The sequence below is a fragment of the Aspergillus melleus genome, assembly GCF_016097325.1.
Source record: "Aspergillus melleus strain CBS 546.65 chromosome Unknown contig2, whole genome shotgun sequence".
NCBI lineage: Eukaryota > Fungi > Ascomycota > Eurotiomycetes > Eurotiales > Aspergillaceae > Aspergillus > Aspergillus melleus.
Genome location: NW_025763371.1, coordinates 4,045,913 through 4,070,791, shown reverse-complemented (window position 1 = coordinate 4,070,791; position 24,879 = coordinate 4,045,913). Strand labels below are relative to the sequence as shown.

The 24,879-nt window shown below is 51.1% G+C and overlaps 9 protein-coding genes across 11 annotated transcripts; 8 read left to right on the top strand and 1 right to left on the bottom strand.

The window, feature by feature from the left end:
- Positions 1-448: 448 nt before the first annotated feature.
- LDX57_004215 (putative C2H2 zinc finger domain protein) lies at positions 449-3,345 on the top strand (the record flags this gene model as incomplete). The annotated part of the gene is made up of 2 exons (XM_046085875.1): positions 449-559; positions 619-3,345. The coding sequence occupies 2 exons, from the start codon at positions 449-451 to the stop codon at positions 3,343-3,345; spliced, it is 2,838 nt and encodes a 945-aa protein (XP_045941838.1).
- Positions 3,346-5,312: 1,967 nt separating this feature from the next.
- On the top strand, positions 5,313-7,577 carry LDX57_004214 (uncharacterized protein; the record flags this gene model as incomplete). Its single annotated transcript, XM_046085874.1, has 1 exon — positions 5,313-7,577. The coding sequence occupies one exon, from the start codon at positions 5,313-5,315 to the stop codon at positions 7,575-7,577; it is 2,265 nt and encodes a 754-aa protein (XP_045941837.1).
- A 425-nt stretch (positions 7,578-8,002) lies between these two features.
- On the top strand, positions 8,003-10,676 carry LDX57_004213 (WD40 repeat domain-containing protein). Of its 2 annotated transcripts, XM_046085872.1 has the most exons (6): positions 8,003-8,365; positions 8,445-8,540; positions 8,614-8,960; positions 9,025-9,396; positions 9,448-10,219; positions 10,286-10,676. In XM_046085872.1, the coding sequence occupies exons 1-6, from the start codon at positions 8,152-8,154 to the stop codon at positions 10,516-10,518; spliced, it is 2,034 nt and encodes a 677-aa protein (XP_045941835.1). In that variant the 5' UTR covers positions 8,003-8,151; the 3' UTR covers positions 10,519-10,676. The 2 variants fall into 2 exon arrangements, with proteins under 2 accessions (XP_045941835.1, XP_045941836.1); XM_046085873.1 differs by having other exon boundaries at positions 8,003-8,960.
- A 111-nt stretch (positions 10,677-10,787) lies between these two features.
- LDX57_004212 (uncharacterized protein) lies at positions 10,788-13,388 on the top strand. 2 transcript variants are annotated; one of them, XM_046085870.1, is made up of 3 exons: positions 10,788-11,398; positions 11,630-12,252; positions 12,317-13,388. In XM_046085870.1, exons 2-3 carry the CDS (start codon positions 11,768-11,770, stop codon positions 12,996-12,998), a joined length of 1,167 nt encoding a protein of 388 aa, XP_045941834.1. In that variant the 5' UTR covers positions 10,788-11,398; positions 11,630-11,767; the 3' UTR covers positions 12,999-13,388. The 2 variants fall into 2 exon arrangements, with proteins under 2 accessions (XP_045941834.1, XP_045941833.1); XM_046085871.1 differs by having other exon boundaries at positions 10,788-12,252; positions 12,317-12,939; positions 13,022-13,388.
- A 316-nt stretch (positions 13,389-13,704) lies between these two features.
- On the top strand, positions 13,705-14,900 carry LDX57_004211 (uncharacterized protein; the record flags this gene model as incomplete). The annotated part of the gene is made up of 2 exons (XM_046085869.1): positions 13,705-14,382; positions 14,451-14,900. The coding sequence occupies 2 exons, from the start codon at positions 13,705-13,707 to the stop codon at positions 14,898-14,900; spliced, it is 1,128 nt and encodes a 375-aa protein (XP_045941832.1).
- A 1,625-nt stretch (positions 14,901-16,525) lies between these two features.
- LDX57_004210 (uncharacterized protein) lies at positions 16,526-19,489 on the top strand (the record flags this gene model as incomplete). The annotated part of the gene is made up of 3 exons (XM_046085868.1): positions 16,526-17,261; positions 17,319-18,531; positions 18,592-19,489. 3 exons carry the CDS (start codon positions 16,526-16,528, stop codon positions 19,487-19,489), a joined length of 2,847 nt encoding a protein of 948 aa, XP_045941831.1.
- Positions 19,490-19,646: 157 nt separating this feature from the next.
- LDX57_004209 (uncharacterized protein) lies at positions 19,647-21,065 on the bottom strand (the record flags this gene model as incomplete). The annotated part of the gene is made up of 5 exons (XM_046085867.1): positions 19,647-20,047; positions 20,113-20,180; positions 20,248-20,621; positions 20,708-20,815; positions 20,871-21,065. The coding sequence occupies 5 exons, from the start codon at positions 21,063-21,065 to the stop codon at positions 19,647-19,649; spliced, it is 1,146 nt and encodes a 381-aa protein (XP_045941830.1).
- A 222-nt stretch (positions 21,066-21,287) lies between these two features.
- LDX57_004208 (cytochrome P450) lies at positions 21,288-23,676 on the top strand. The gene is made up of 2 exons (XM_046085866.1): positions 21,288-22,085; positions 22,156-23,676. The coding sequence occupies exons 1-2, from the start codon at positions 21,565-21,567 to the stop codon at positions 23,240-23,242; spliced, it is 1,608 nt and encodes a 535-aa protein (XP_045941829.1). The 5' UTR covers positions 21,288-21,564; the 3' UTR covers positions 23,243-23,676.
- A 258-nt stretch (positions 23,677-23,934) lies between these two features.
- On the top strand, positions 23,935-24,619 carry SNX3 (sorting nexin-3; the record flags this gene model as incomplete). The annotated part of the gene is made up of 3 exons (XM_046085865.1): positions 23,935-24,012; positions 24,155-24,476; positions 24,591-24,619. 3 exons carry the CDS (start codon positions 23,935-23,937, stop codon positions 24,617-24,619), a joined length of 429 nt encoding a protein of 142 aa, XP_045941828.1.
- Positions 24,620-24,879: the final 260 nt, after the last annotated feature.

Here is a 24,879-nt window from a genome sequence, read left to right as displayed (position 1 = left end):
TTCTTACTAGGGCATACTACTTTACCTGCTCTAATAGCTCACCCGGGCAAAAAGGACGGGGTGAGTAATGACCAGCGACTTGCCCAACTCGCAGGATAGCGACGTATATGCAATAAATACCGCTTCTCTCCCTCTGATTTTTCCTCATTCTGATTCCTGTCTTTGGTTCCATTCTTTCCTTCTTTCCTTCTTCTTCCTTCTTTTGTGCCAGCTAGTTATTCTCTTATTGTGACATAATTCCCTTTCGTGGTTTCTTCCTCTATCCCACAGCCAAGCTACCTTGCTGATCTTCTGATACCCCATTGGGTCTGCTTGTCTTCATATCTCTTGCTTCTTATCTGTAGTACTATCTAGTATTACTTCTTTATACCATACCTCACTCTATTCTTCTTGACTGTTCCTCGCCTTTGGCCCAAGGGCTGAGGGCCTTACACTACACATTGTCATCATGCCGCCTCGTCATTATGCGTTTGGAGATGTCCCACAGTTTCGAACCCCCAACTACAACTCCTCGCGGGGTGGTCACCTTATGCCACCTGGACCTCATGACACTTTCACAGTGAGTTACCTATACGCAATCCCTGCCCAAATTCGACTTACTGACATGTTCATCCTAAGATGCTGAGCCAGTCCCCAATGTCGCCTGCAAGCAGCTTCGGCCCAGATCACGCCCCAGACAGCACAACCTTCCTAGAAGTGCCTCCACGTCAGACAGAAGATATGTCCCAGTCGTTGATGGGGATCTCACCACGGCTAGCACTCGAGACCAACTTCGGTGACTTTGAGTTCTCCTTCGACGATGCCCTCGCGCCCGATGATCCCCCCGGACCTCTTTTCCCTCCACAACCCGACGCTTCCTCTCCTCTCTTAGAAAGACTGCACAGTGAATTGGAGCAGATCGGGGCAACGGTCCAGGAGATTGCATCTTACCCGGGTGTACCCCAGCTGTACGATGCCAAAGAACTCCTTAAGTGCAGATTCAGTAGTTTTGAGACTACGATTCAAACAAGAATTGAACGCGACGAGCGGCCTAGCCTTAGTAGCAGGTTTGGGGATAGATTTCTCTGCAGGCTTTGTCAGTATGGACATCGCAAGGTGTACAAATCTCGTGGTACTTTCAAGCGCCACGTCTCTGAGGGGCACCACCCCAGATATCAGTTTCGTTGCCCTTCGTCGTGTGGTTGGACCTCGTTTAGGAGGGACAAGGTCCATGACCACTTTAGAAACACCCACCGACATGCAGGCAGACTCAGGCGGGATCAAATCAACCGTATAGAAAGGCGAATCCCGCCCCCAATGATCTGCGAGATCTGCTCGAGACTAGTCGACGGCTGGGATGACTACTTCAAATGTGTTTCTGAGCACTGCCGTCTTCGCGAAGACGACTCGACAAATACCAGTGCGTCTCAGAGCAGGAGAAGCAGCGGAGACAGCGGAAGCGGCGCAAACGGTGGCAGTGGGAATTTCAATGGCGGTGGCTTTCTCGGACCCCAGAACCCCTTCCAGTTTGGGGGTGGCGGTGGCCAGATGAATGGTGGTTCTTATTACTCCAACACCGATCAGCATTACTTCTCCCAGGCCAGCAGCTACTCTGAGTTTGACTCGGCCTCCCTTAGCCGCCAAAGCCTGCCGGGTGTGTTGGGTTCACGCTCCGAAAGCCCCGTTTCTTTCAGGAGACAGACTTTCCACCACTCGTTTTTTAAGCAGCCAAGCAGGATGGAGGCCATTCTTCGAGAGCCTGAAATCAGTCCAGGCCATCGGCAGCCGCTTCGAAGGAGTTCCACGGAGTCCTCTCTGAGCTCTACAGATGCAGACTCAGATTTGCTGTCGCCCCCCAAGATACCTCCCCCAAAACCTCAGTCTGCCGATAGTCCTGTCCGAGGGAACCCCCTCGCAAACTTGTTCAAGAACGACCTACCAAGGTCCGGTACCCTTGAATCAGACGTCCGCGACAACAAGGAATGCAAGAACTGCGGTCATATCATGGGAGATTGCACAAGCTGTCATTCGCTGCAACTGAGTGTCAACGAGTGCCACATTTGCGTGAAAAAGTCTTGCCAAAAAGTTTCCGAGGAAACATCTCAACTACCGAAATTCAGTCTTCATGAAGTGACTGTTGGTCAGGAAGCGGACGGTACCAAATCCGAAGATTCGACTTCACAGGTCTCAGACATCTCTCTGCATAACGCTCTCCGGATCCCCGCAGATGACCGTTCGGAATTAACCGAGAAACACTCAAGTCGAATCATGGATGATGTCGTCAATACTACCGACACGCCCTCTGCAGTGACCATGGGTCCAAATTCCGCGACCGTGCCGATGGGTAGTCGCAAATACAACAAGACCGACCCTTTGAACACCTCTGCCTTGACGTCACTCCACAATTCATTGTCAGTGATGCTCGTCCCGAAAGACCTGCCATCATCTACCCACGATGCTCTCTCCAGTGAAAGTCCAACACAGCAGAAGGCACCATCGAAGACCAAGTCTTTGGTAAACTCGGCGTTATCTGCGCCGTTGTCTCCGAGCAACCCGCACTATGGCTTAGGCCTATATGGATACCATAGACCAAAGCTCAACCTCGATCAAAGCTCCCTGATCCAGAAGATGATTCCACAACTTATGCCGCCCAAAAGAAGCTTGAAGCACCACACCGGAAAATTCCTGTCGACAGAGTTGACCCCAAGTATTCGACATGGACGAGCCAAGTTGTCTAGATCACGTGGATCTTCGCATCCCAGCCAAAATGGCCTGCAGCTTTTCCGAACGCCAACACCTATCATTGAAGAGGTTGAGCCGCAAGAAGAAAATCAGGATGAAGATATAGAAAGTCTTGATCTTGTGGCTCAGAGCTCCTTCGCGCTGAGTCAACGCCTCGAACGTCCGGATGACCCCTTACGTTCCAACCGATCCGTTCCATCCAAACACATCCTCTCGCGTAAGAAATACAACGCTCTACGAACCAAACTTCAAGTTCTAGTGGAAATTCTAGCCCTCCGACGGTCTTCCAAAGCCCCGATCCTAGCCCCGGAAGAGGCCAACACCTCATACCTGAAATGCATCATACCGAGTGGAAGCTACTTGAAATCACCAATCCTTGACTTCGATCTCAGCCGCCTGGACATACAATCGTCGCTTCCATTGCTGTTGGAGACAATGTCCTTGTTAGAAACCGACCCGAAAGGGTATACGTCTCAAAAGCTCACCGATTATATATACGACCCTCACGATGAAATGCACCTCCTGTTGATTACTTTGATACCCCTTATTAAGAAACTCTTGTGGATGCCGACTCTTTCTGTTGATTCTGCAATGGCTGCAGCTGTTGCAATAATTGAGGTTTAGGATTCGTTTGCTGCTTCGTTTCCTGTTGTCTGCACTTTTTCATGTAATGACTTGTGCTCTCTACAAGAATTCTTTTCTGATGTCTTTTACGATGCCTTTGGTGATGTCTTTGATGATCTTTTTGTTTGTTTATAATGTCATGTTGGATTGTCTCTACTTACTATATTTAATGACTCAATACCCTCTAATATAAGATGGCCAGAACTGGGCTAGATTTGAATTTTGCTGTGTCCGGCGACTAGTATATCAGATGTTGTAGAAAGGGTACAGGGTAGGTTACAATTTCCGGATGATGAATGACTACAGCGATGCCAGATACACTCAAAATTAACTTCTCTATATTGGTCCTTTCACTATCCGATACCACATACTGGAACCCTACTCCAACTTGGACTGTGAATGGTTCCATCATTTTTTCACCGCATTTTCTCAATTCACGGAGCCAGCTACTATTACCAAATGGTGGACGGGTAATTCACCTACCTTAGTAGACTCAATGCTGATTCTCACTGAGCAACTTCATTCCCTGCGCTTAGAATCAACCTCCCTCAGTCCCCCACTTTCTTTTCCTTACTTTCTTCCTCCTTCCATCCCGTCTTCTCCTCTTCCTTCATTTCTATATTCCACCATTCCTCCCCTTCTTTTCATTCTGTGATCCCAATCAGGCTATCACAATGTCTGATCGGGGAGCCCCTGCCTTCAAGGCCGCCTCTGGATGGCAAGCGGACGATGCTACCAACAACTTCACTTCCTCCAAGACCCCCCTCGACGACGCTCTACAGACCTCGCTTGACGTCTTGACTCCGTCTACGAAGATAGATTCCAACGAGGTTGATAACGCCTCAGCTCGAGATATGTTCTTGCTTCAGTTGGCTCCATTCACCGAGGAATACGAGCCCAACGACACTGAGTTCAGCCAGGTCGTTAATGAACGCAGTTTTGTGAGTAGGAGAAGCGTTCTAATGCCGTTGGAAAGCCTATTAATGATCGACTAGATCCCTGACACCGCACATCCCAAAAGCTATAATGACCCCTACAAGCTCATTGCTGTAAAAGCAAAGGACTAGGAGGAAGCAAAAGAATTCAACGGCACCCAGTGGAAGAACTCGCACTTCCTGGTGCATGTCAAAGGCCCTACCGGCAAGTCCGAGCAACGATACCTTCCAATTTCCCGGATCCATAAGGAGACAGGCGTGAACATGCGCACGCGGGTTTGTGGAGGTAAATTGGGCCGTAAGATGGTCATGGAATTTACATTCCAGCGTAATTCGAACCTCGTTCACCGAGCTTTTCTCGAGTTCCATGCCCATACTCACGTCACGAGCTACGAGTATATGGACAGGACGGTGAAAGAGCCTCGGAAAGACCGGCGCGGAAGGCAGGATGAACCAGATGCAGATACTGTTCAAGACAGCTACATACTTGTTCGATTAGTCACAACTGGTGGAATCGGAATCGGCGTGGATTTCGACGCGGACTTCCTCGATGAAGAAGACAGACGAGTCCTTCGGTACGCGCGGCATCTTTCTACCAATTTCAGCAGGGATACCTCCATGAAACGGGTGATCATTCGTCTCAAGATAAAGTACATTGAATATGAGATGAAAAACGCCCGGACCAAGCGTAAAGACGAAGAACAGGAGCGTTTCCACCGTCAGTTCGAGACTTTCATGGAAGATACTCGAGCGATTCTCGCACCCTACCGGGATATACACGGAAACCCAATCTGCCACTGGGCACAGTTTGCCAAGCGGCAGATTATTGCTGATGAAGCTAACGGTCTCGTTCCGATTCCAGCACATATCTCGTTTGCAACGCTAGCTGAGATGCAGATAACCTTCACATACGGTGCATTCCTTGAATGGAAAAGAGAGGCTCAAATTGCACAGAGTGTTTCATGTAGGCAGCACTATGTCTCGTTTCTTGTTGTGAAGCCGTCCACTATCCTGGCCTTCGTTAAGCTCACTATGCCGGAGGATCTCAGTATCGAACAGTGGGTTCCGCGTGAGAATACGGTCGTTGGGATAGGCTTCCGGCCTCCACACAAGATCAGCCTTGGAGATATCAAGTGCACTGGAATAATGACCCCTGACATTTTCAACTTACCATATCAGAATGGCTGTCTTTTCTTAATTCCAGGGGCCGAAGTGCGGTTTTATTCGTCGTTTGCTGTTAATGTCGGACAGCGACCTCGCTTTCTCCCCGCCAAGCTAACAATCTCGGTTCCTCAATCTGGCGCACAGCGACAGGTGGACTCAATGAATCGCCTATGCGCACCCGGTTCGCACCTGGAAGTACTATCTAATGTCTCCCTCAATAGAGAAGCCGGTCCAAGACCCTTGATCAATCCATTCTTCGGTCTGGGCATCCCCTTCTCGACTGTGCAGACCGCGATAAACGATGTATTGCAGTCAAATGTGAAGTGGTCCGAAAGCCAGATCGCGTGTATAAAGTCGATAGAGTCGCTCCCAAATGAAATCCTTATGATACAAGGCTACCCTGGAACAGGGAAGACCTTCACTCTTGTCGCCATAGCCTCGATTCTCATCTCGCTGGGAATGCATGTCGTCTTTACCGCTCCCAGCCACTATGCTGCTGACGCTATCTGTAACCAAATGGACAAGTGGGTGGAACGTACCGGGGTCAACCTCAATCCTGTGAGGGTCTACCGTCCTCTCTCCGAAGCCAGAGCCTTTCGGGTCCATGGAGTAACTGCTGGTGACGAGAACTCCATGGAAGTAGACACCGAAGAACTTACAGTAGGAGAAGTCACTCCCGGTGTTACGAAAGACGACTTTATCCCAACTTGCATCCCACTTGAAAACCAGATTCACATGCCTGAAGTTCTCAGTGAGATCAAGGATGAAAGTATGAAAAGACACTACGGCATCCCGGCGAAATCCTTGGAATATCACGTTTTTCGTTTGGCGTACACCGAGGGACGACAGTTAATTGACAGGTTTCCGTCCGAAAAGCAGTTGGAGAGGTGGAAAGGAGATCTTTATGATTCGATTGAAGACGGCGATCTCGTCCCTAAAGGCGAGGAAGCAGATATGCTACAATTCCTCCGATACTATGCAGGCCTCATCGAAAAACAGTGTTTCTGCCAGTTGGACAAGATTACCAGACGCAAGGCCATTCTAGCATTCAAGAAGGCATGTAAGCAGGTAATTCGCGAGGCTTCGGTGATAGTGTCGACAAACAACAACATGGGAGACCCGATGATAGCCTCAAATTTCGGAGACACGGCAGATGGGATCTTTGTTATCAGAGACGAAGATCCAAAGGAGCTAGAGCCTAACGGTTGGATCCCCATCACCAAGCTCAGAGCAGGACCAAGAATCAAAGGTATTATCAGTTGTGGTGATAAGGAGCAACTCCGCCCAACGGTTCTTTCCCTTCAGTCATCACTTCGGTACAACGAGTTCGCCCAGCAATTGGCCGTTCCCTTTTCAAAACGGTTGATCGCGATGCATCATCCAGTCCAAAGGTTGACTGAGCAGTTTCGGTTCCGCCCCTGTCTTTTAGATTGGTTGAATCACCGTACATACGACGGCGAGGTGACGAGCCATCCTTCTACGGCCAACATCATCGTCAAGCCGCAGTTTCTGGAAGCGATGCAAAAGACACTAAATCTGGGGCATCCGGGTAACCTCGACCTTGGGCACATCGTGGTCAGCATTAATGGATCGACCTGCGAGAAGGAAGCCGCCACCAACTCTCGGTTCAATGATCAAAACCGTCTCTGGGTTTTGAAGCTCCTCTTAGAAAACTTCCGTTCCGCTGGATACAACGGCGACGACATTGCGATCATAACCCCGTACATGGCTCAAGTCATACGATACAAGCAGTCTCTCATTATCCTCATGCAGAAGGGGGTTTTGCTGCGTTCGAGCTTCCCCAAAGTTGCCACAACGGACTCCATGCAGGGCAAAGAGGCCAAGGTGGTTATCTACGACTGGGTTGTCACATCAGCTAGTGATATGGGATTTACCACTGATGACCACCGTGGTAATGTCGGAATGAGCCGCATGAGCGAGGTCATGATCAATATCCTTCATAGTTCCATTGGATCTGACGCTAAGAACAACTCTCGAGCTCCGCGCCAAAAATATCTCGGAGGCCGGATCAATACCGAAGTTCCGTATCCATGTGCATTTATTCAATGGCAATCTAGTCAAGGTAATATTGTCACTGTTGATTGTAAGTTTTTCAACCCCCTTTCAGCGTGATCCGGATCGCTCAACGTACAATAGGTCCACACGAGGACGATATATTCCCTGCTGTCCATCAACACCCTGAAGGATTCGCCCGCTGAGGGAAATTGGTAACTAATCACGAATGATACTGTAGGGGAGGAATGATTGGGAAGTAGGTGATATGTTACGCTGGGAAAAAATGGGCTTACAAAGGGCTATAGCTATAATTGAACACCGCTTCATCTTGATGCTGAACCAACTCCAATCATTTACTATGAACCAGTAGCTATAAGATGTGTTTGCTACCCAACTGTAGTACGTAAATACGCCGTACTCCGTAGAACACGAACGGAGATAACGCGGAGTTAAAGCGCCACCCAAAGCGGAGAGATGACATAACCGATTCCGGAGTTAACTATCGATAAGCACGGCGCGGCGACAACACATCCCCATCGGTCGCGCAATTGACTCAGTAACACTCCTTTCCTGTTCCAATCCGGATTGCGTCTGTCCTTCCTATTGGACAGTGAATGAATGGCTACTAGACACTAATCCCTGCGGTGTAAGCTCTGATCGTCATAACCCCTCCTCCCAGCCTCAACTCATCATGAGTTCACCACCCAACCCCGGCGGCGACCGACCCGAGGAGCGACCGTCTCAGCGAAATTCCCCCACCCTATGGCATCCGGCCAGAGAATGGCTTGAAGAGGACGACGGAGAGGATGTGGACTTTGAGCCGGACTCTGATTTCTCGGATGATAGAGACCTGGATGACGGAGGTCCCTTGTACGAAGATCCGAACAGTTTTGGAGTTTACCTCGGTATGCGTGGTCTTTGGGTTATTCGGTCGGATGAAGAAGGCGTCGTGCTGATATTTCGATGATCTTGGTGGCTTGGTAGATCCGGAGTTGCACCCTGGTGTGCAGATCGAGTTCACGATGGAGGCGCCGAATCCCGAAGACGGCGCGGATGGCCAGGCGGGCCGACAGAATCGAGGTATGGACGCGGAGAAGGAACACAGTGTTCATTGATTTAGAACACAGTCTGGGCTGAACACTAACTAGAGAAGTATCCGCAGCCCGACTACTCAATCTACTAGCTTCTAATGGCTTGCGACACATTCTCAATTACGACGGCTGGCCTGCGGGTGCCGACGACGACGACGAGGACGAGGATCCTTACCAGGGCTTTTTCAGATATCGGAGGCAGCCGCGACGAGCTAATAATGCTCAGCTTCCGAAGGTCCCGAGCGATGAGGGTACGAAATTGATGCGAACTGGCGACTTCGGGAGCAATACGCATTATGTGGACGAGTTGAAGAAACGCAAACGAACGCTAGCAACGAAGATGATGTGGCGAGAATTAGGCATCGATGTATCCGGCGGACCGAAGAGGGAGGTTCAATCCATATCGCAGGTGCGTGCGGCGCTTTATACGTTGGATCAAGGGCGATCGGTATACTAATAGTTTAAACACAAAGGACTTAATACCGGATTCGATCGCGGACAAGATAATCCATTTTGACTCGAGGTGTTACTCCGGACAGTTCTCGGACGATGGCAATTTCTTCTTTGCCTGCGCACAAGACTTTAAGGTCAGGATGTACGACACATCCAATCCTTTCGAATGGAAGTACTATAAGACAGTGACCTACCCGTTCGGTCAGTGGACCATCACCGACGCCAGCTTGAGCCCGGACAACAGGTTCTTGGCCTATACGTCTATTCGGAACCTTGTTTGTCTTGCGCCCACGGATCCACTGGACACATCTGACCCCGGGGTCTTGGATCTTTCCATACTACCTGGCGAACGAGGAGGGCGGCGAGGGCCCTTTGGAAGCTCACACTTTGGAGTAGGCATTGCATTTTCTGTTGACGGCCCAAGCATAACTAATCTGGCATAGATCTGGTCTATCCGATTTTCCGGTGATGGCCGTGAGCTTGTAGCTGGCACATCCGACCACTCGGTGATTGTTTACGACATAGAGACGCACCAGTCGGTGCTGCGCTTGCAAAACCATGAAGACGATGTAAATGCTGTCTGCTTCGGTGACAAGTCTTCACCCCATATCCTCTATTCCGGCTCCGACGATTCCACGTTACGAGTATGGGACCGACGCTCAATGGGTGATGGGCGTGAAGCCGGTGTCTTTATGGGCCACACCGAAGGGTTAACCTATGTCGATAGCAAGGGCGATGGGCGATACGTCATCTCCAATGGAAAAGACCAGTCCATGAAACTCTGGGATCTTAGAAAAATGATGACGACGGCCAAGTTCGACACTATCGATGTGAACAACTATACGAGCGGCTTCGACTACCGATTCGAATCCTATCCCCACAACTACTATGAGCCACATCCACATGACTGCTCGGTTGTCACATTCCGGGGCCATCGGGTCTTGAAGACCTTGATTCGATGCCATTTCTCGCCCCCTGGAAGCACGAACTCGAGATACGTATACACAGGAAGCGAGGACGGCAAAGTTCACGTGTTTAATATGGACGCCACGTTAGCTGGAACGATCGATGCGGGAGCCGCGACGAAGAATTCGCGACCGCAGGATCCTGATATTTATACTACTGCATATGAGCTCCGGAGTAGGAGCGGTGAGCCGATGTGGCGCACATGTGTTCGCGACGCAAGCTGGCACCCCAACGCCCCAGTGCTCGCTGGTAAGTCACCGGTCAACCCTAATAATAGACTATTCGTCGGGAGGAAACTGAATGACACTTTTTTAGCGACATCGTGGAATGGCTGGGGCTTGTCAACCGGCACGTGTACTTTGCATAGCTGGAATGACTCTGCGGCCGATGACGAAGGCGATCCACCGCTCGGAAGGAACTACGATTGTGAATTAAACTCGGTGCCTGAGTTTAACCGACATAAGGAGGACGGTGCATATAAAACACATTTGAGAAGTCGACCGGTGGAGAGGTATGATGAAGATGACGAATCTTATGAAATATGGTGAAGTTATTGAAGATGTCGACTTTGTGCTTGATTTGTGTGTATTGATTCCCAGTCTAGTTTAGCCAGACTGGTGTGTGAGGGAGCATGTGTAAATGAGCGACCAATTTACCGGCGTTGTAAAAGCAATGAAGAATGAACCATATCCTAGTAATTAGAAGACATACAAAGTGCAAACAAGTTAAGTTGCCGGGGAACCGGAGGGACAGTTTTGCCGAGTGCCGACGGGGCAGCTCCACCTGCGGCGAGACGAGATCGGACGAAGCTCTCGCCTTCCCTTCTCTCATATCGCGCGCTCCACCCGCATCGTCGTTCTTCGGACACGTCTTACAAGGGATTGTCTGCTATCTGTCAACTCGTCACTAACCCTCTTAACTCACCTTCCCTCCCCCCTTTCGCCCCCTTTCTTCTTCTATTCATTCCTCGCTATCGACTTTGACCCGACCGCTGGCGGCTACGTTTCAGGGGATACCAACTAGGCGTGTACTTCCTGGGCGGCATCAGTGATTCGGAGGCCTCCAACTGATTTGAAACTGACGGATTTGTCTGCCGGTTCTTTTTCTACACCTTTTCTTTCTCGTTTGTGTGTGCTCTCATCTGGAGGGTTTTTGTCAGACCTGTTCTCTAGCCAGAAAGCGCTTCTCTCCCTGCCTGACTGTGGTAGCGGAAACTCCTAACAGCGCCGCACCCTGTGGTTTTATCTTCATCATCTCTATCGCTTTGGTTGAAACTAAACTCCCCATATCATTTTACCTGTACTTGGAAAATCCTGAGACCAGGAGAGAGAATATTGCGCGCGCTGTATCTCCCTCTCAAGAGATCTCGGTGTATCAGCTGGTGAAAAAGAAATTTGTTCCTTTTTGAAGCTGTCTTCGCTTCGGATTGTACGTATCATCGTGCCTCTTTTTTATCCTTTCTGTTGTACTTTCGCTCTTGCTTTCTCTATTATCTCTCCGTTTTTCTTCTTTAAAAAAAGAGTCTTGAAGTGTTTTGCGACAATCGCTTCAAAAGATGACCCAATACAATCCCCTACTTTCCGGGATGCTTGCAACAGCTTCTTTTTCTATCTCAAGTGAATGATTACCTTCTTGCTAATTGACGACCTACGTCTACAGACATGTACATCCAGTTGTTTCGTCGAAACTGAACAAGAATCATATCCAGGAGACAAGGACTGTATTACTTTTCTTTCCCTTTCTACAATCAAGGAATCTTTCCCCACGCTCTGAGACACCGAATCATACCCTAGCACAATGGCTACTGAAGATGACAACTTCGATATTGACATCTATGGAGATGGCGGTGGTTACAACGGGAATGACCAGGGAGATTACAAGGAGGAAGATACCAAGCATGAGGACTCGGAACTCATCCTAGATGCGCCCGAGACCACTCAGAACGGAGGCCCCGTGCCTGGAGATGGTGCCTCTGAATCCAACCCGAAACAGGATCATCCGGCAAACCCGCAACCCGCAAATGGCGACCATGTAACACATTCAGATGCCAATCAGCAGCAACAAACGCCAAACCAGAATCCGCCTCCTCCCCAGGGCGTGAAGCGCAAGGAACACGACGATCGTCAGACGGACCCTGACGCGACGCCGGCCTTGCTTATCTCCGACTTGTTTTGGTGGACTACCGATGATGATATTCGTGGATGGATTCGTGAAGCCGAATGTGAAGACGAGCTCAAGGACGTAACGTTCAGCGAGCACAAGGTGAACGGAAAGAGTAAAGGGTAGGATTCGAACTATATAGTGTGCCTCTTTCTTGCGCAAGCGCTAACCCAGCATTCACAACAGTCAAGCCTTTGTTGAGTTCACCACCCTTCAGGCCTCGTCCGCCACGAAACACAAGATCGAATCGTACGCTCTTTCTGGCCAGGGCGGGCGCAAACATACCGTCAACTACACCAGTCCCCAACCTAACCCCTTCCGCACGCTACCTAAGGATGCCCCTATGAGAAAGGATAACCAGGCCCGGTCAATGTCCGGTGGCTTCAATTCTTCCAACCAGAACATGAACTTCGGCATGAACAACAACATGGGAGGCGGAGGAGGCTTCCGCGGTGGCCGTGGAGGATTCAACAACCGGGGTGGCATGGGCAATAACATGGGCAACTACGGTAACCGCGGCTTCCAGAATCCAATGGGCGGCTTCCAGAACCCCATGGGCGGCGGCTTTCCCGGAAACCCTATGGGCGGCATGCCTAATTACGGATTCAACAACCGTGGCGGTATGATGGGAGGCGGTATGCGGGGCGGACCTGGAGGCATGCGCGGTGGCCGTGGCGGTGGTGGCATGGGTGGACCGAACATGATGGGCATGCCGGCCATGAACCCTATGGGAGGTATGGGAATGAACCCCATGTCCGGTGGCATGAACCCGATGATGGGCGGCATGGGCGGAAATATGGGTATGCAGGGTAAGTTTCGTGGAGAAGCGTCTTTCTCACCATCGACTTCATTCATGTGCATGTTCTGACCACGACATCTTGCTAGGTAAAGGCGGTTTCCAAGCTCCCAATCCAGCATTCAACCAGGGCTTCTTCACCCCCAACCAGGGAGTAGGAGATGGATCCTGGAACCCGCACGGCGCTAAGCGCAGTCGCCAAGAGTGAACGCCATTTTTCTTTTGAACCAATACATTCAGTCTATCGTTGATCTTCGATAGTTTCTCATTGATTGAATCTTGGGGGAGTTCTGTTTTTTTATCTCTGTATCACATGTTACATCTACATTTTTCTTCTCTGGTTGCTTTTACGGTCTCACGGGAAATTGGTCTTTGTCATTCATCTCAAATGGGGGTTTTTTTTTTCTTTTCAGCTCTTCTCATGGTGTATTAGACAAATTAAGTGTGTTTCTTTCTTCAGATATCCTTCTTGTTCTCATGTTCTTGTTGGCCATGCGATTTGATAATTATACCCTTGTAAGAATTGTGCATCATTACTGCAGGGAATGGCGAAGTATTGGAATTTTGTATTCTTGAATCTTCTCAGCTGTCTATATCCATGTGACTGATGTGCCAAGAGTAAGGGAAGATCCAGAGTTGATCGGATCTACCTACATCATCATGACCACTCCCAGGGAATCCTTCGGAATCCGCTCGCTACAAGCCTTCATCAACACTACAGAAACGACAGTTCCCAGCTTCTTTGGCCCTAGCCAAACCCGCTCTTCCCATTTGGATAATGGAACGCCTACTATTGCCTGTCTCTCGCGACGGCTTCGAATACTGCAACAATGAATTCTACGCCCTCGTGCATCCCAACCATCGACATCGCCGCTCCTCCATCCCTGAACTACGTGCCTTCTTCAACTCAACCTCCAAGAAGACCTCTATCAAGGACAAGCCTGCGCATTGGTACCGGGCTCAACTGATTCATTATGGTCTCCAGCCGACAGATATTAAAGGGACCGCTGCGATGCGACTCCTTGATGCTTTGGATCGGGATGTCCTCAAGGTGCCGGGTTCCGTTCAACGATTGGAGCGGGCGTTGAAGAGAGAATATAACAATGAGAAGAAGATTGTCGAAGAGAAGAGGGCTTCCTCGGCTAAACGAAAAGCTCCGTCCAAACAGAAGGCCCAGTCCAAACAGGAGCCAAAGTCGAGAGACTTCGCCGAACTTGATGATTACGAAGAGCTGTTGGGCGTCGTATCTCAAGCTGTCGAGAGCTCCAAGAATACGGGAGCTCGAGGTATTAATGTTTCAAATTTGAATGTGAATGTCAACATTGGAGGGCTCGATCGCCCTCGCAAATCGGCCAAGAAGACGTCGACTATCGGAGTCAAACCGGAGCCGGTTGCAGAGCAGGAGATGTTCAATTGGCCCAGTCAGGTTGGAGATCCAGGGAGTTCTGGCTATATGGTAAGTAGGCCTCACCGACTCATAAAATGTATGTGATTGACGAACATCTCACGTTTGTATTGAGAAAGCCATTGTACCGTCCCCGCCCAACACTCGGCCTCTTGAACGGCATCTACAAGATTGAGGCCTACATCCTCGACACCTTCGACTCCAACATCATCCTCTGCCTCGACGATCGCAGCCTCTGGGGCCGCTTCCAGCTCGGATGCATCGAAGGGATGCTTTACATAGCCGAACGTCCCTGGTCCGTCTCCAACGAGGATGGGGACGGTTGTCCGTACCTATGGCGGCGAACCAGAGGCGTCGACACGGGGCTTGGGCTTCGTGGAGAACAGCACTCCGGGAGCATGCGGTTTCTGGGAGATGGGAACATCAACGGAATATTCTACAACCTTCTAGATGGAGAGGGAGGATGGTTAGATAGTCAGTTTCAGGGAATGAGAGTTGGCGGGAGGCCTGGTCCCCCGTCTTATAGCGATGCATACAGTATGAGGATGGATTTTGAGAGTATCCGTTGATGAGAGGAGTTGAATGAATCTCATCTAGGATTTCCTTCGTTTCTTTTCTCATCTTTTTACTCTACTGAAAGATTGAGTATTATGTGTTGAGATTTAGATTGAGAATTAGTCTACGCACCTCCTAGTGCCTCTGAATCCCAGCGAAATAAGCGGAAGAACCATCCTCGGCGCCCAGCCCGTTCCCCCCTCTCATCTCTCGATATGCTAGAGATTAACAGAAGCCACTAATGCTATACCCTGCATCTAATATAACGCCTCCCCCTCACCCCTTTGTATAGGTAGCTCTGTCCGGCGGGCGCCGACCCGATGCCGGGACTTCGCCCTGCTTGACTAGTCAGGTTACAGCACATAGTTCCTGGGCATCATGGATTGTGGCTTCGCGATTGGATTGTAGAGTCTGTTGGTTCTCTGTCTGAGGCATAGTGCTTATCCAGTTTTAGCCTTCTGATATTAGGCTGTCGCGTACAGTTGCCGGGGAGGGAGGCGAGGAGGTAAGCTTTGAGCATTGTAGTCGGTACTTCGGAACTAGATTTTCTCTCATCCTATGATAATCGATGTTTAGATGGAAGTACTGGATTGGAGGCTGAAGTAGATGTGTGTCCATGTTAACATCACGTGTTAGGAGGGAACAATCTCACGGAGGAGGAGGAAACTCCATCTTTCCCTTCTACAAAGTACCAACCCGTTCGCTAGCTACTGCCGAACAGCGTTAGACTCTCTCAACAGCGACCTTAATACCTAGTTGAGTCTGATTCCATACAAAGCTACTCGGCACTAGCATGCACACCATCCTTTTGAGTGAATCTTACTGGAGGATGCTGTTGCCGGCTGTCACTGTGGTCCGATCCGTCCGCGTCGAAGGAACCGAACCCCTGCGCAGTGCTTACAGCCTGATATAGACAACGATCCAGAGCCAAATGGCCATTCGGAACGAAACATAATGTGCACCCCCTGTCGTGGGCAGGTGTGATGCGAAAGTACCGCCGCGTCACCGAGTAGCCCCGATTGGTTACGGCTCTGCAGGGTTGTTTCATTGATTATTGGTTGATTCGTGTGACGCCTAGTCCGCGTCCAGGGTGTGAGATGTGACAATGGTGCTGAGATCCCTTTCATGTTGTTCTATGAGATCAAATGAATGGCTGAAAAAGTGTATTGGTATAGGTTGATATAGGCGTCGATGCATGCCTTGATTCTGCGGGCGATTGATCTATAGGCCCTACCGAAAGTCCAATGTGTGATCGAGAGCTGCCCTCCTGGCTTTTACCCTCGCAGCATCACAATTAGTGCGATCCTTCCAGCCCAGGGACTGAGGCTCGCCGGTCACTACTCCGTACATACCAGTGCCTTTGGCTCCTTTGGCTCTCGCTATCTAGTGACAAGATGCAGGTAGTTGTCACACGCCAAGGAACCAAAACTATCACGATACTCACCATGAGAACGAACATGGGTGCTGGACGATGCGAACAAGGGGTATGGAATACTCGATGGCTTATCGCTTATGGTAAGCGGACTGTCCGCTTCCGGACGGATTATTTAAACGCAACTGACGAGGTGACAGAGGCGATGAGGAGCTTTTCATCAAACGAGAAATCGAGGATTCGAAATCTGATTATTGTATACCCATAATGCCTTGGCTGAACCCTGATGCAGAGCTTCCTATCAAGGAGGTCTCGAAGAACCGCAAGCCTATCGACTCGCTCCCAAACCTATCGCGGCTTCTCGTCTGGGCAGCTACCACGGATGGAAGATTATCTTTCTACTCTGTCGAGAACGATGAGCTCCAGTCCACTCGTGTCCCGTACTCTCAGCTTCTTGCGGAGGCAGACGAAAAGGCTCGCATCATCGGCCGCATTAAGGGACTATCACCGGAGTCGATCCTTCTCCTGCACTTTGATAGCCAGCAAGAGATCATTGAGTGGTTCTGGGCTGCTACTATTGCCGGGTATCTACCAGCCATTTCAACGCCCTTCGTCGAAGATCTGGCGCGTCGCAGAAACCACCTACTTCACCTACACGCGCAGCTTAAGCAACCGGTCGTGCTTACGACCAAGCGACTAGTTCCAGAATTCCTTGAACTCGAGGAGCTCAGGCTGCATGACGTTGAGTCTCTTCAGTCGACCGCTGATGAAGATACTCCTATTCGGCTCACTGGTTCTGAAAAGGCGGCGGAGGACGTGGCTGTCCTTATGCTGACTTCAGGCAGTACTGGGAGTGCTAAGGCAGTGCCTTTGCGGCATGGTCAGGTCCTTAGCGCTATCCAGGGAAAAAGTGCACATCATGGCACCGTCTCCGGAGATGCCTTCCTCAATTGGGTTGGCCTGGACCATGTTGCTAGCTTGACTGAGATTCATCTACACGCGAGTAAGACAACCAAGCCCGGCATATTATTTTCCGAGATGCTGACTTTTGAAAACCTAGTGAGCCTGGGCAGTCATCAGGTCCATGTGCCTGCGTCAGAGCTCTTGCGTGACCCTCTGCAATTTGTCCGGTTGTTAGATACTCACAGAGTGGCTTATACCTTTGCACCAAACTTCTTCCTGACCAAGATTCGGGATAGTTTGTTGGCCAATCAGACCTTCAGGGCCGATCTGTCGAGTCTCAAGGCTCTAATATCAGGCGGCGAGTCCAACGTTGTGGTAACTTGCGACGAACTCACCCGCGAGCTACGTCGTCTCGGCGTTTCAAACGAAGTGATTCGTCCAGGTTTCGGCATGACGGAGACATGTGCAGGATCTATCTATTCTCGGGCTTGTCCTTCTTATGACATTGAGCGGTCTTTGGAGTTCGCTAGTCTCGGGTCTTGCATCCCGGGCATTGAGATGCGTGTCATGAGCATTACAGAGACGGGCAAACCAGCAGCCACCGGCGAGCCGGGAGAGTTGCAAGTCTCAGGCCCCGTCGTGTTTGATCAGTATTATAACAATCCGTTGGCAACCAAGGAAGCCTTCACGACGGATGGCTGGTTCATCACGGGAGACTTGGCTTGGATCGACAATGCCGGCAACTTGAATCTGGCTGGCCGAACTAAGGACACTATTATTATCAACGGTGTTAAGTGGAGCTCGACCGAGCTGGAGACAGCCATCGAAGAAGAAGGGATCGCTGGCGTGGTGCCCTCGTTCACGGTAGCTTTTCCAACCCGTGCTCCTGGCTCAGCCACCGAGGATATTGCCGTCGTCTACTCGCCGGCCTATCCACCGGAGGATCACCACGCGAGGTTCGAGACGACTCAGGCCATTTCCAAGACAGTGTCACTCGTGACGGGCAAGAAGCCGGGTCGTCTGGTCCCTCTGCCTCAGTCCATGCTGGAGAAATCGTCGCTTGGTAAGATCTCGCATACTAAGGTGCGCGCTGCGCTCGAGAGCGGCGAGTATGCGTCCATCGAGCGTGAAGATCAATCGCTTCTTGCACGCTACCGGCAATCAAACTGGCGCAAGGCAGAGACCGAGACCGAGAGGACTGTGCAGAAAACCTTGGGTGAGCTGCTGAAGATCCCCGCCGAGGAAATCAGTGTGGACGATTCGATCTTCGACCTCGGTGTCAGCTCATTCAACCTGATTCTTCTGAGGTTTATGATTCAAAAAGCAGTAGAGGCCAAAGTGGATATACCGATGTCGATCATGCTAACAGAGTAAGTAGCCCTTTCTCGTCTCTCAAACAACTAAGCGCGAGAAACTGACTGACCAAACAGACCAACCGTCGGCGCCATCGCAGCATCAATCGACTCTCTCCTATCCCAACCGCCTGTATATACCGCAATCGTGCCTCTCCAACCACGCAACAACCCCGGCAATACACCCTTATTCTGCATCCACCCAGGAAGCGGCGACATCCTCGTCTTCATCGCGCTGGCCGCACACTTCCCCACGCGCGCCGTCTACGCCCTGCGCACCCGCGGCTACAACCCCAACGAGCGCTTCTTCCACTCCATCGCCGAAACCGCAAAGACCTACGCCTCGCAGATCCGACAAACCCAGCCTGTCGGCCCCTACGCGATCGCCGGCTACTCCCTCGGCTCAACGCTGGCCTTCGAAGTCGCCAAGGTCCTCGAAGCGCAGGGCCAGGAAGTCAAGTTCCTCGCCAGCATCGACTACCCGCCGCACATCGCCCACTACATCCGTAACCTCAACTGGACCGACGTCCTCCTCCACATCGCCTTCTTCCTCGAACTTATCGACCACTCCACCATGTCGGACATCACGCCTCACCTACACACGCTCACCCGCGAGGCCGCCCTCTCTCACATTCTGCACATCGCCGACCCAGAGCGCACGCGGGCCCTCGCCATCGACAATGACCATCTCGGCCTGATCAGCGACATCGCCGAGAACTTCCGCGTCAATGTCCAGTCCTACGAGCCTGTTGGGTCCGTCGACCGGTTGGATGTCTTCGTCGCAGATCCCCCGGTCTACGCGGCTCGGGATCGAGCGGATTGGCGCGAGAATAAGCTTGGACGGTGGTCGGATTTCTCCCGGTCGGAGGTCGTGTTTCATGATTGTCCGGGTATTCATGCGAAAATGTTGAATAAGGAGCATATGGCTGATTTTGCGAGAATCTTTAAGGCCGCTATGAGGAAGAGGGGGGTTTAGATTTTTTTTTTTTTTTTTGCTAGATTCGATAACATCTCGGTGTTTATTAAATCAAACAAAATGTTTGCACTTGTATTTCCAACCATAATATCATATCATCTAACATACAGTATAGCCATTCGTACCTTTACTACCATTTTCTCCAGGTAAACGAAGCCTACAGATTCGTCACACTATTATTCGCCGTCGTCGACGGCGACCCCTGCTTTGGCCCAGGCACCAATCTCGCCTCGTCATCGTCCTCGGTCACAGGAGCCCACTTCCCGTTCACATACGTGTGCGTCATCATACTAATATTCTCCGTGATGTTGATGCCGCTCCGATGCGAAGAATGCCGACCGCTACTGGCTGTGATGCGTGTGTTCACCTGCTTGTCGCGGCCAAGGTAGTAGCCTGCGCCGTGGGAGTTGGGACGGTCTTTAGAGTCTCCGCCGGAGTTCGTTGCTGGGCCGCTGGATGTGAGGCGTTGGAATAGGGGCCGGTAGATGGGTAGGGAGGCGCAGAGAAGTGCGACGGTTACTTCGACGACACAGAGGAGCCCGCCGGGGATCATGTCCCCTGTAGAGTGGAGGTTAGGATTGGGTTGGGTTTGCGTGGATGGGAAGACAGGAGGGATGACTTACAGCTTGGGTTGGATGTGCCGCCTACGCGTCGAGCGTAGGGAAGGCGAATAGCGGCGACGACGCAGGCACTGGAGGGTTGATGTGTTAGGACGTATAGATGATTAGATCGATGGATGTAGGGGAGGTTGTACTGACCCACCGCCCAAGGCGAAGTTGAGAGATAGCAGGATCTTCTTGCGTCGTGATAAGTTGAGCTTTGTGACGAGGCGAAGAGGCGAGAGGAGGATGACGAGATCCAGAACGAAGTTGAAGGATGTATTGAAGAGGCTGAAGTTACTGAAGTCGATGCATGTGCCTCCGACGGCTGGGTTCCAGAGCGCCTGGAGAGGACGGCATTGGAGGCAACTGACGAGGACAATAGCGATCGCATTGAGGGTGTTGATTAGGACAAGAAATTGGACCCAGTACTGGAAGAGCTTCTGCGGGAAGATGGTCAGGTACAGGGCGAGTATGCTCCATTTGACGAAAGCGGTGGCCATGCCGTAGAGGATGGGGTTCAGGATATTAAGCTGTCAATAGTAGTCAGTGTTATTGATTGTTGGTGCTGATTGGATAGTAAGTGAGACTGGGAGAATCTGGAAAATGCTCAACGTACAATTGCCAGCATGCGTATGTCGGCTGGGTCAGTGGTCAAAATCGCATGCCTCCCGGCGCCATAACGAGTTGACAAGGCGAAAACGGTGCAGAAAGCAATGAAAAAAACCTGCACTGTTTGATTAGACCGGTCGGACTCACATGTCGAGATACTCAACACTAACAACAGAACAGATGACCATGTAGTCGCTGAGGACGAGCTGGCGGCGCGTTTGAAGTCGTGACCAGATGCGCAGAGCCAGTACAATGACGGAAGCAGCGGCGCAGACGGCACAACAGGCAATAATGTCGGGGACTAAGCTGTCGTCGATGTGTGCTTTCATCCACGCTATATCCTCTGGCGTGGGCATATTGGCCATAGTGGGCGAGTGGGCCGGTCACCTCAGACCAAGGGGCTCGGCGATAGTCTGTTTAATATGAAGGATGAGGTACAATTGAGAATAGCAGATCATGTTGCCGGATTGACTGACTATATGAGCGGGATGAAGCGGGTGGGCACGAGGGCTGCGATGCGGCTAGCGAGATGTGCTAGCAGGATTTCCAATCCCCTGGTCTCTGTGTTTCCCGCGATGTAACGCTTCTCCTTGGTGGCTGCATGATGCCAAGAAATGACCAGGCTAGGATGAGAGGCAAATGGTGGGTTGCACGATGTCATTTAAAACCTCGGAATCCTCGAGGCGCTTGCCAGGATTCAAGTGCTCCGGTGCCACTAAGGAGGCCAATGAAAAGCGAACACTTTCGCATGCACGGCGCCACCAGAAAAGGAGCGAAAACCCCCTTATAGAGGCGACGGGATCAGAAAAGAATTCCTGCTCATATCACAGTTCTCATAGTTGATCCTGATAGACGATCATCGTCATGGCCTTTGCGTCCTTGATCTTGTGGGGTATCGCCGCTCTCGTTGGCTACCTTGTATACCAGCAATCATCTCAGAAGCACCGGCGCAATCTACCTCCCGGCCCAAAGCCGTTGCCTATCCTCGGAAATTTGAGAGACTTTCCTCCGGATGGCACCGCGGAATACCAGCATTGGCTAAAGCACAAGGATCTTTATGGTGGCATTAGCTCCGTGACAGTTATGGGTATGACGCTGATCATTATCCACGACAAGAAGGCGGCGCATGAGCTGCTAGAGCAGACTTCAAGCAAGACATCAGGACGACCCACGATGATCATGGCAAATAAGCTGTGCGGCTATGAGTCCATCGTCCTCTGCCAGGGTTACAATCCCACCTTCCGACGCTATCGCAAGTTCCTGCATCGGGAGCTTGGAACCAAGGTGTCTGCAGCGGAGTTCCGCGGGGTCCAGGAGATTGAGGTTAGCCGACAGCTTGTGCGTGCGTTAAATGAGCCTGGAAAATGGCTGGAGCACTTCAAAACGTGAGTTTCCGCTTTTCTTTGAGATGAAGGAGGAGCCGTGCACTAAACAGAACGAGGCGACGTAACACAGTACTGCCGGCGCTACTGTTTTAAAAATGGCGTACGATTACACCATCGAGCCTCATAAGCCTGATCCATTGGTTGACTTGATCGAGAAAATGATGACCGAGTTCTCCCTCGCCGCTGTTCCCATGGCGTGGGCCGTTGACATTATTCCGGTACTCCGGCATCTGCCTGAGAATTTCCCCGGTGCAACATTCAAGAAGACTGCCCGCAAATGGAGAAAATCCATCCAGGCGACAGCGTATATCCCGTACCGATTTGCGCAGAGCCGAATGGCTTCGTTGAGCTTTCGGCCGTCATACGTATCGAAGCTTGTCCAGCAGCTTAAGGGCGAGAGTGATAATAACACTCTGAGTCAAGAGGATGAGCATTCGATTATCTGGACCGCTGCTAGTCTGTATGGCGCTGCAGCGGATACTACCGTGATTACTCTCACCACCTTCACGCTGGCTATGATCAAGTTCCCGCACGTGCAGCGCAAGGCTCAGGAGGAGATCGATCGCGTGATTGGTACAGACCGACTACCCAGGTTCGAGGATCGCGACAAGTTGCCGTACGTCGATGCCTTGGTGAAAGAAGCCATCAGATGGTGGCCACTTGCACCCATGGGTTTCCCTCACACAGTCACCGAGGATTTCGAGTACAATGACATGCACATCCCCAAGGGTGCATTCCTCCTCCCAGCTGTGTGGTGGTTTCTGAAGAACCCCGAAGTATATGCCGACCCTGACTCGTTCGATCCCGATCGTTTCCTTGAGCCACGCAACGAGCCCGATCCCAAGATGGAGGCATTCGGCTATGGCCGCAGAATCTGTCCCGGACGGTTCTTTGCAGACTCTAGTCTCTACCTCAACATCGCGCAGTCATTGGCGGCGTTCACCATGGCCAAGGCGATGGACAAGGATGGCAAGGAAATCGAGGTAGACGTCAGGCCGAAACCGGGTGTTCTCACATATCCCACCGAATTCGATTTTCAGGTCACACCGAGAAGTGAGAAACACGTACAGTTGATTCGACAGCTAGAGCGACAGCACCCATGGGAGGCCAGCGATGCCGAACAACTCGAGAGTGTGGAGGATTTCCAAGCTGAGTAGGAGACAGTAAAAAGAGGCGACAGATTATGGTATGAATACTGTTTGAGTAGGTGATTGATCCTTCCACTTCTGTGTGTTCCGGATAAGTCTTCCATATGAGAGAGTTGTAGAGGGGAGTAGTATGTAGCTTTAGTCTGAGCGGAGGACGATCTACAGTGCAAACAGACCAAACCCACCCGTAACTAACTATACTGCCATGATAGGTAAGTTTTGTCTAAATTTGTAGAAGTGACTGCCATGGACTGTGATGTAGAGCTTAAAATCTAGTTTACTCAGTGTGCACTCTAAGACTGTTAGGAAAACAGTTACTATGGAGTGTACTACTGACACTGTAGGGTCCACCGACGAAGGCTGACGGCGGAATGGATCAACGATCGGCCGGCCGTCTTGGGGTGCGTGATCACTGATCAACTGCTCCGTCGTCATTTCTCCCACCCTTTTCCGCGCTCAATCCCTCCCCGCCGCTGCTCTCTCTCGCTGGCCCCTTCTCCTGCCTCCCCCTTGACGGATTTCTCTCGTGTGACTCTCGATCATTGATCTCTATCAGTCTCCCCCATTCCATCCAATTCCCCCTCACGTGCGGTCAATCCAGCCCGCCTCCAACTTCCCCGCGGTCCCTCCCCACCGTTCATTAATTTATCCCCTCTGGGGTCCTCTCTCTCCAACTTTGGAAGCCTTCCCTGCTCTCCACCATGCAGGCCGTTCCCGAATCCCGACAGCAGACCTTCGAGGAGATTTACGGTCCTCCCGAAAACTTCCTCGAAATTGAAGTCAGTAGATTGACCAACTCCTACCCCGCTCTGTCATGGATCCCGCTTCCTGGTTCCAATTGAAACCCTCACCAACCGATACCACCCTACCCTCATTTCAACTCTTGATCCCAAGCTAACGGGCGATTGGGAATCGCTCTAGGTCCGTAATCCCCAAACGCACGGCACGTCGCGAAACATGTACACCTCGTATGAAATCATCTGCCGCACCAACATCCCCGCCTTCAAGCTCAAGCACTCCATTGTGCGCCGCCGATATTCCGACTTTGAATACTTCCGAGACATCCTGGAGCGCGAGAGCACGCGCGTTACTATCCCTCCGCTGCCCGGCAAAGTGTTCACCAACCGCTTCAGCGACGACGTCATCGAACATCGACGGAAAGGTCTGCAGCGGTTCCTGGAGGTTGTCGCTGGCCATCCGCTGCTGCAGACGGGGAGTAAGGTGCTGGCCAGCTTTATTCAGGGTTCGTCTTTCTTTCTTCTTCTTTTCCGTTCCGTCCTTTCCGAGAATTGCGTCAAGGATTGGTTTGAGAGAGTGTGTTCATATGCTAATGACTCTATGGCGTGGGTGCTTTTAGATCCGAACTGGGACCGCAATGCATGGTAGATTCTAGCCTATCCCACCCGGTTCAATCACGCTTGATGATGCTCAACTCGGTATACAGAGTTCAATTCCAGCACCCCTGTCTTGCCGTGCTCTGGCCATCACCCTCGTGACTGGTCCGGGTTTCGCACATTTGCTTCTCCCCATGCCTATTCGCGCAACTTTCTCCGATTCAATTCCCTGCTCCGCTTCTACTCGTAAACGTGACATGGCATGGTCCGGTTTGATATGGTATATTGGTACAATGGAATACCCCTCAGCGC

Excerpts from the sequence above, each read along its gene's own strand:
- LDX57_004213 (XM_046085872.1), top strand. The coding sequence starts at position 8,152 with ATGAGTTCACCACCCAACCCCGGCGGCGACCGACCCGAGGAGCGACCG. Across the intron at positions 8,366-8,444 it reads CAGTTTTGGAGTTTACCTCG|ATCCGGAGTTGCACCCTGGT; the intron begins GTATGCGTGGTC and ends GTGGCTTGGTAG. Across the intron at positions 8,541-8,613 it reads GGCGGGCCGACAGAATCGAG|TATCCGCAGCCCGACTACTC; the intron begins GTATGGACGCGG and ends TAACTAGAGAAG.
- LDX57_004212 (XM_046085871.1), top strand. The coding sequence starts at position 11,768 with ATGGCTACTGAAGATGACAACTTCGATATTGACATCTATGGAGATGGC. Across the intron at positions 12,253-12,316 it reads GTGAACGGAAAGAGTAAAGG|TCAAGCCTTTGTTGAGTTCA; the intron begins GTAGGATTCGAA and ends CATTCACAACAG. Across the intron at positions 12,940-13,021 it reads CGGAAATATGGGTATGCAGG|GCGGTTTCCAAGCTCCCAAT; the intron begins GTAAGTTTCGTG and ends TGCTAGGTAAAG.
- LDX57_004208 (XM_046085866.1), top strand. The coding sequence starts at position 21,565 with ATGGCCTTTGCGTCCTTGATCTTGTGGGGTATCGCCGCTCTCGTTGGC. Across the intron at positions 22,086-22,155 it reads TGGCTGGAGCACTTCAAAAC|TACTGCCGGCGCTACTGTTT; the intron begins GTGAGTTTCCGC and ends GACGTAACACAG.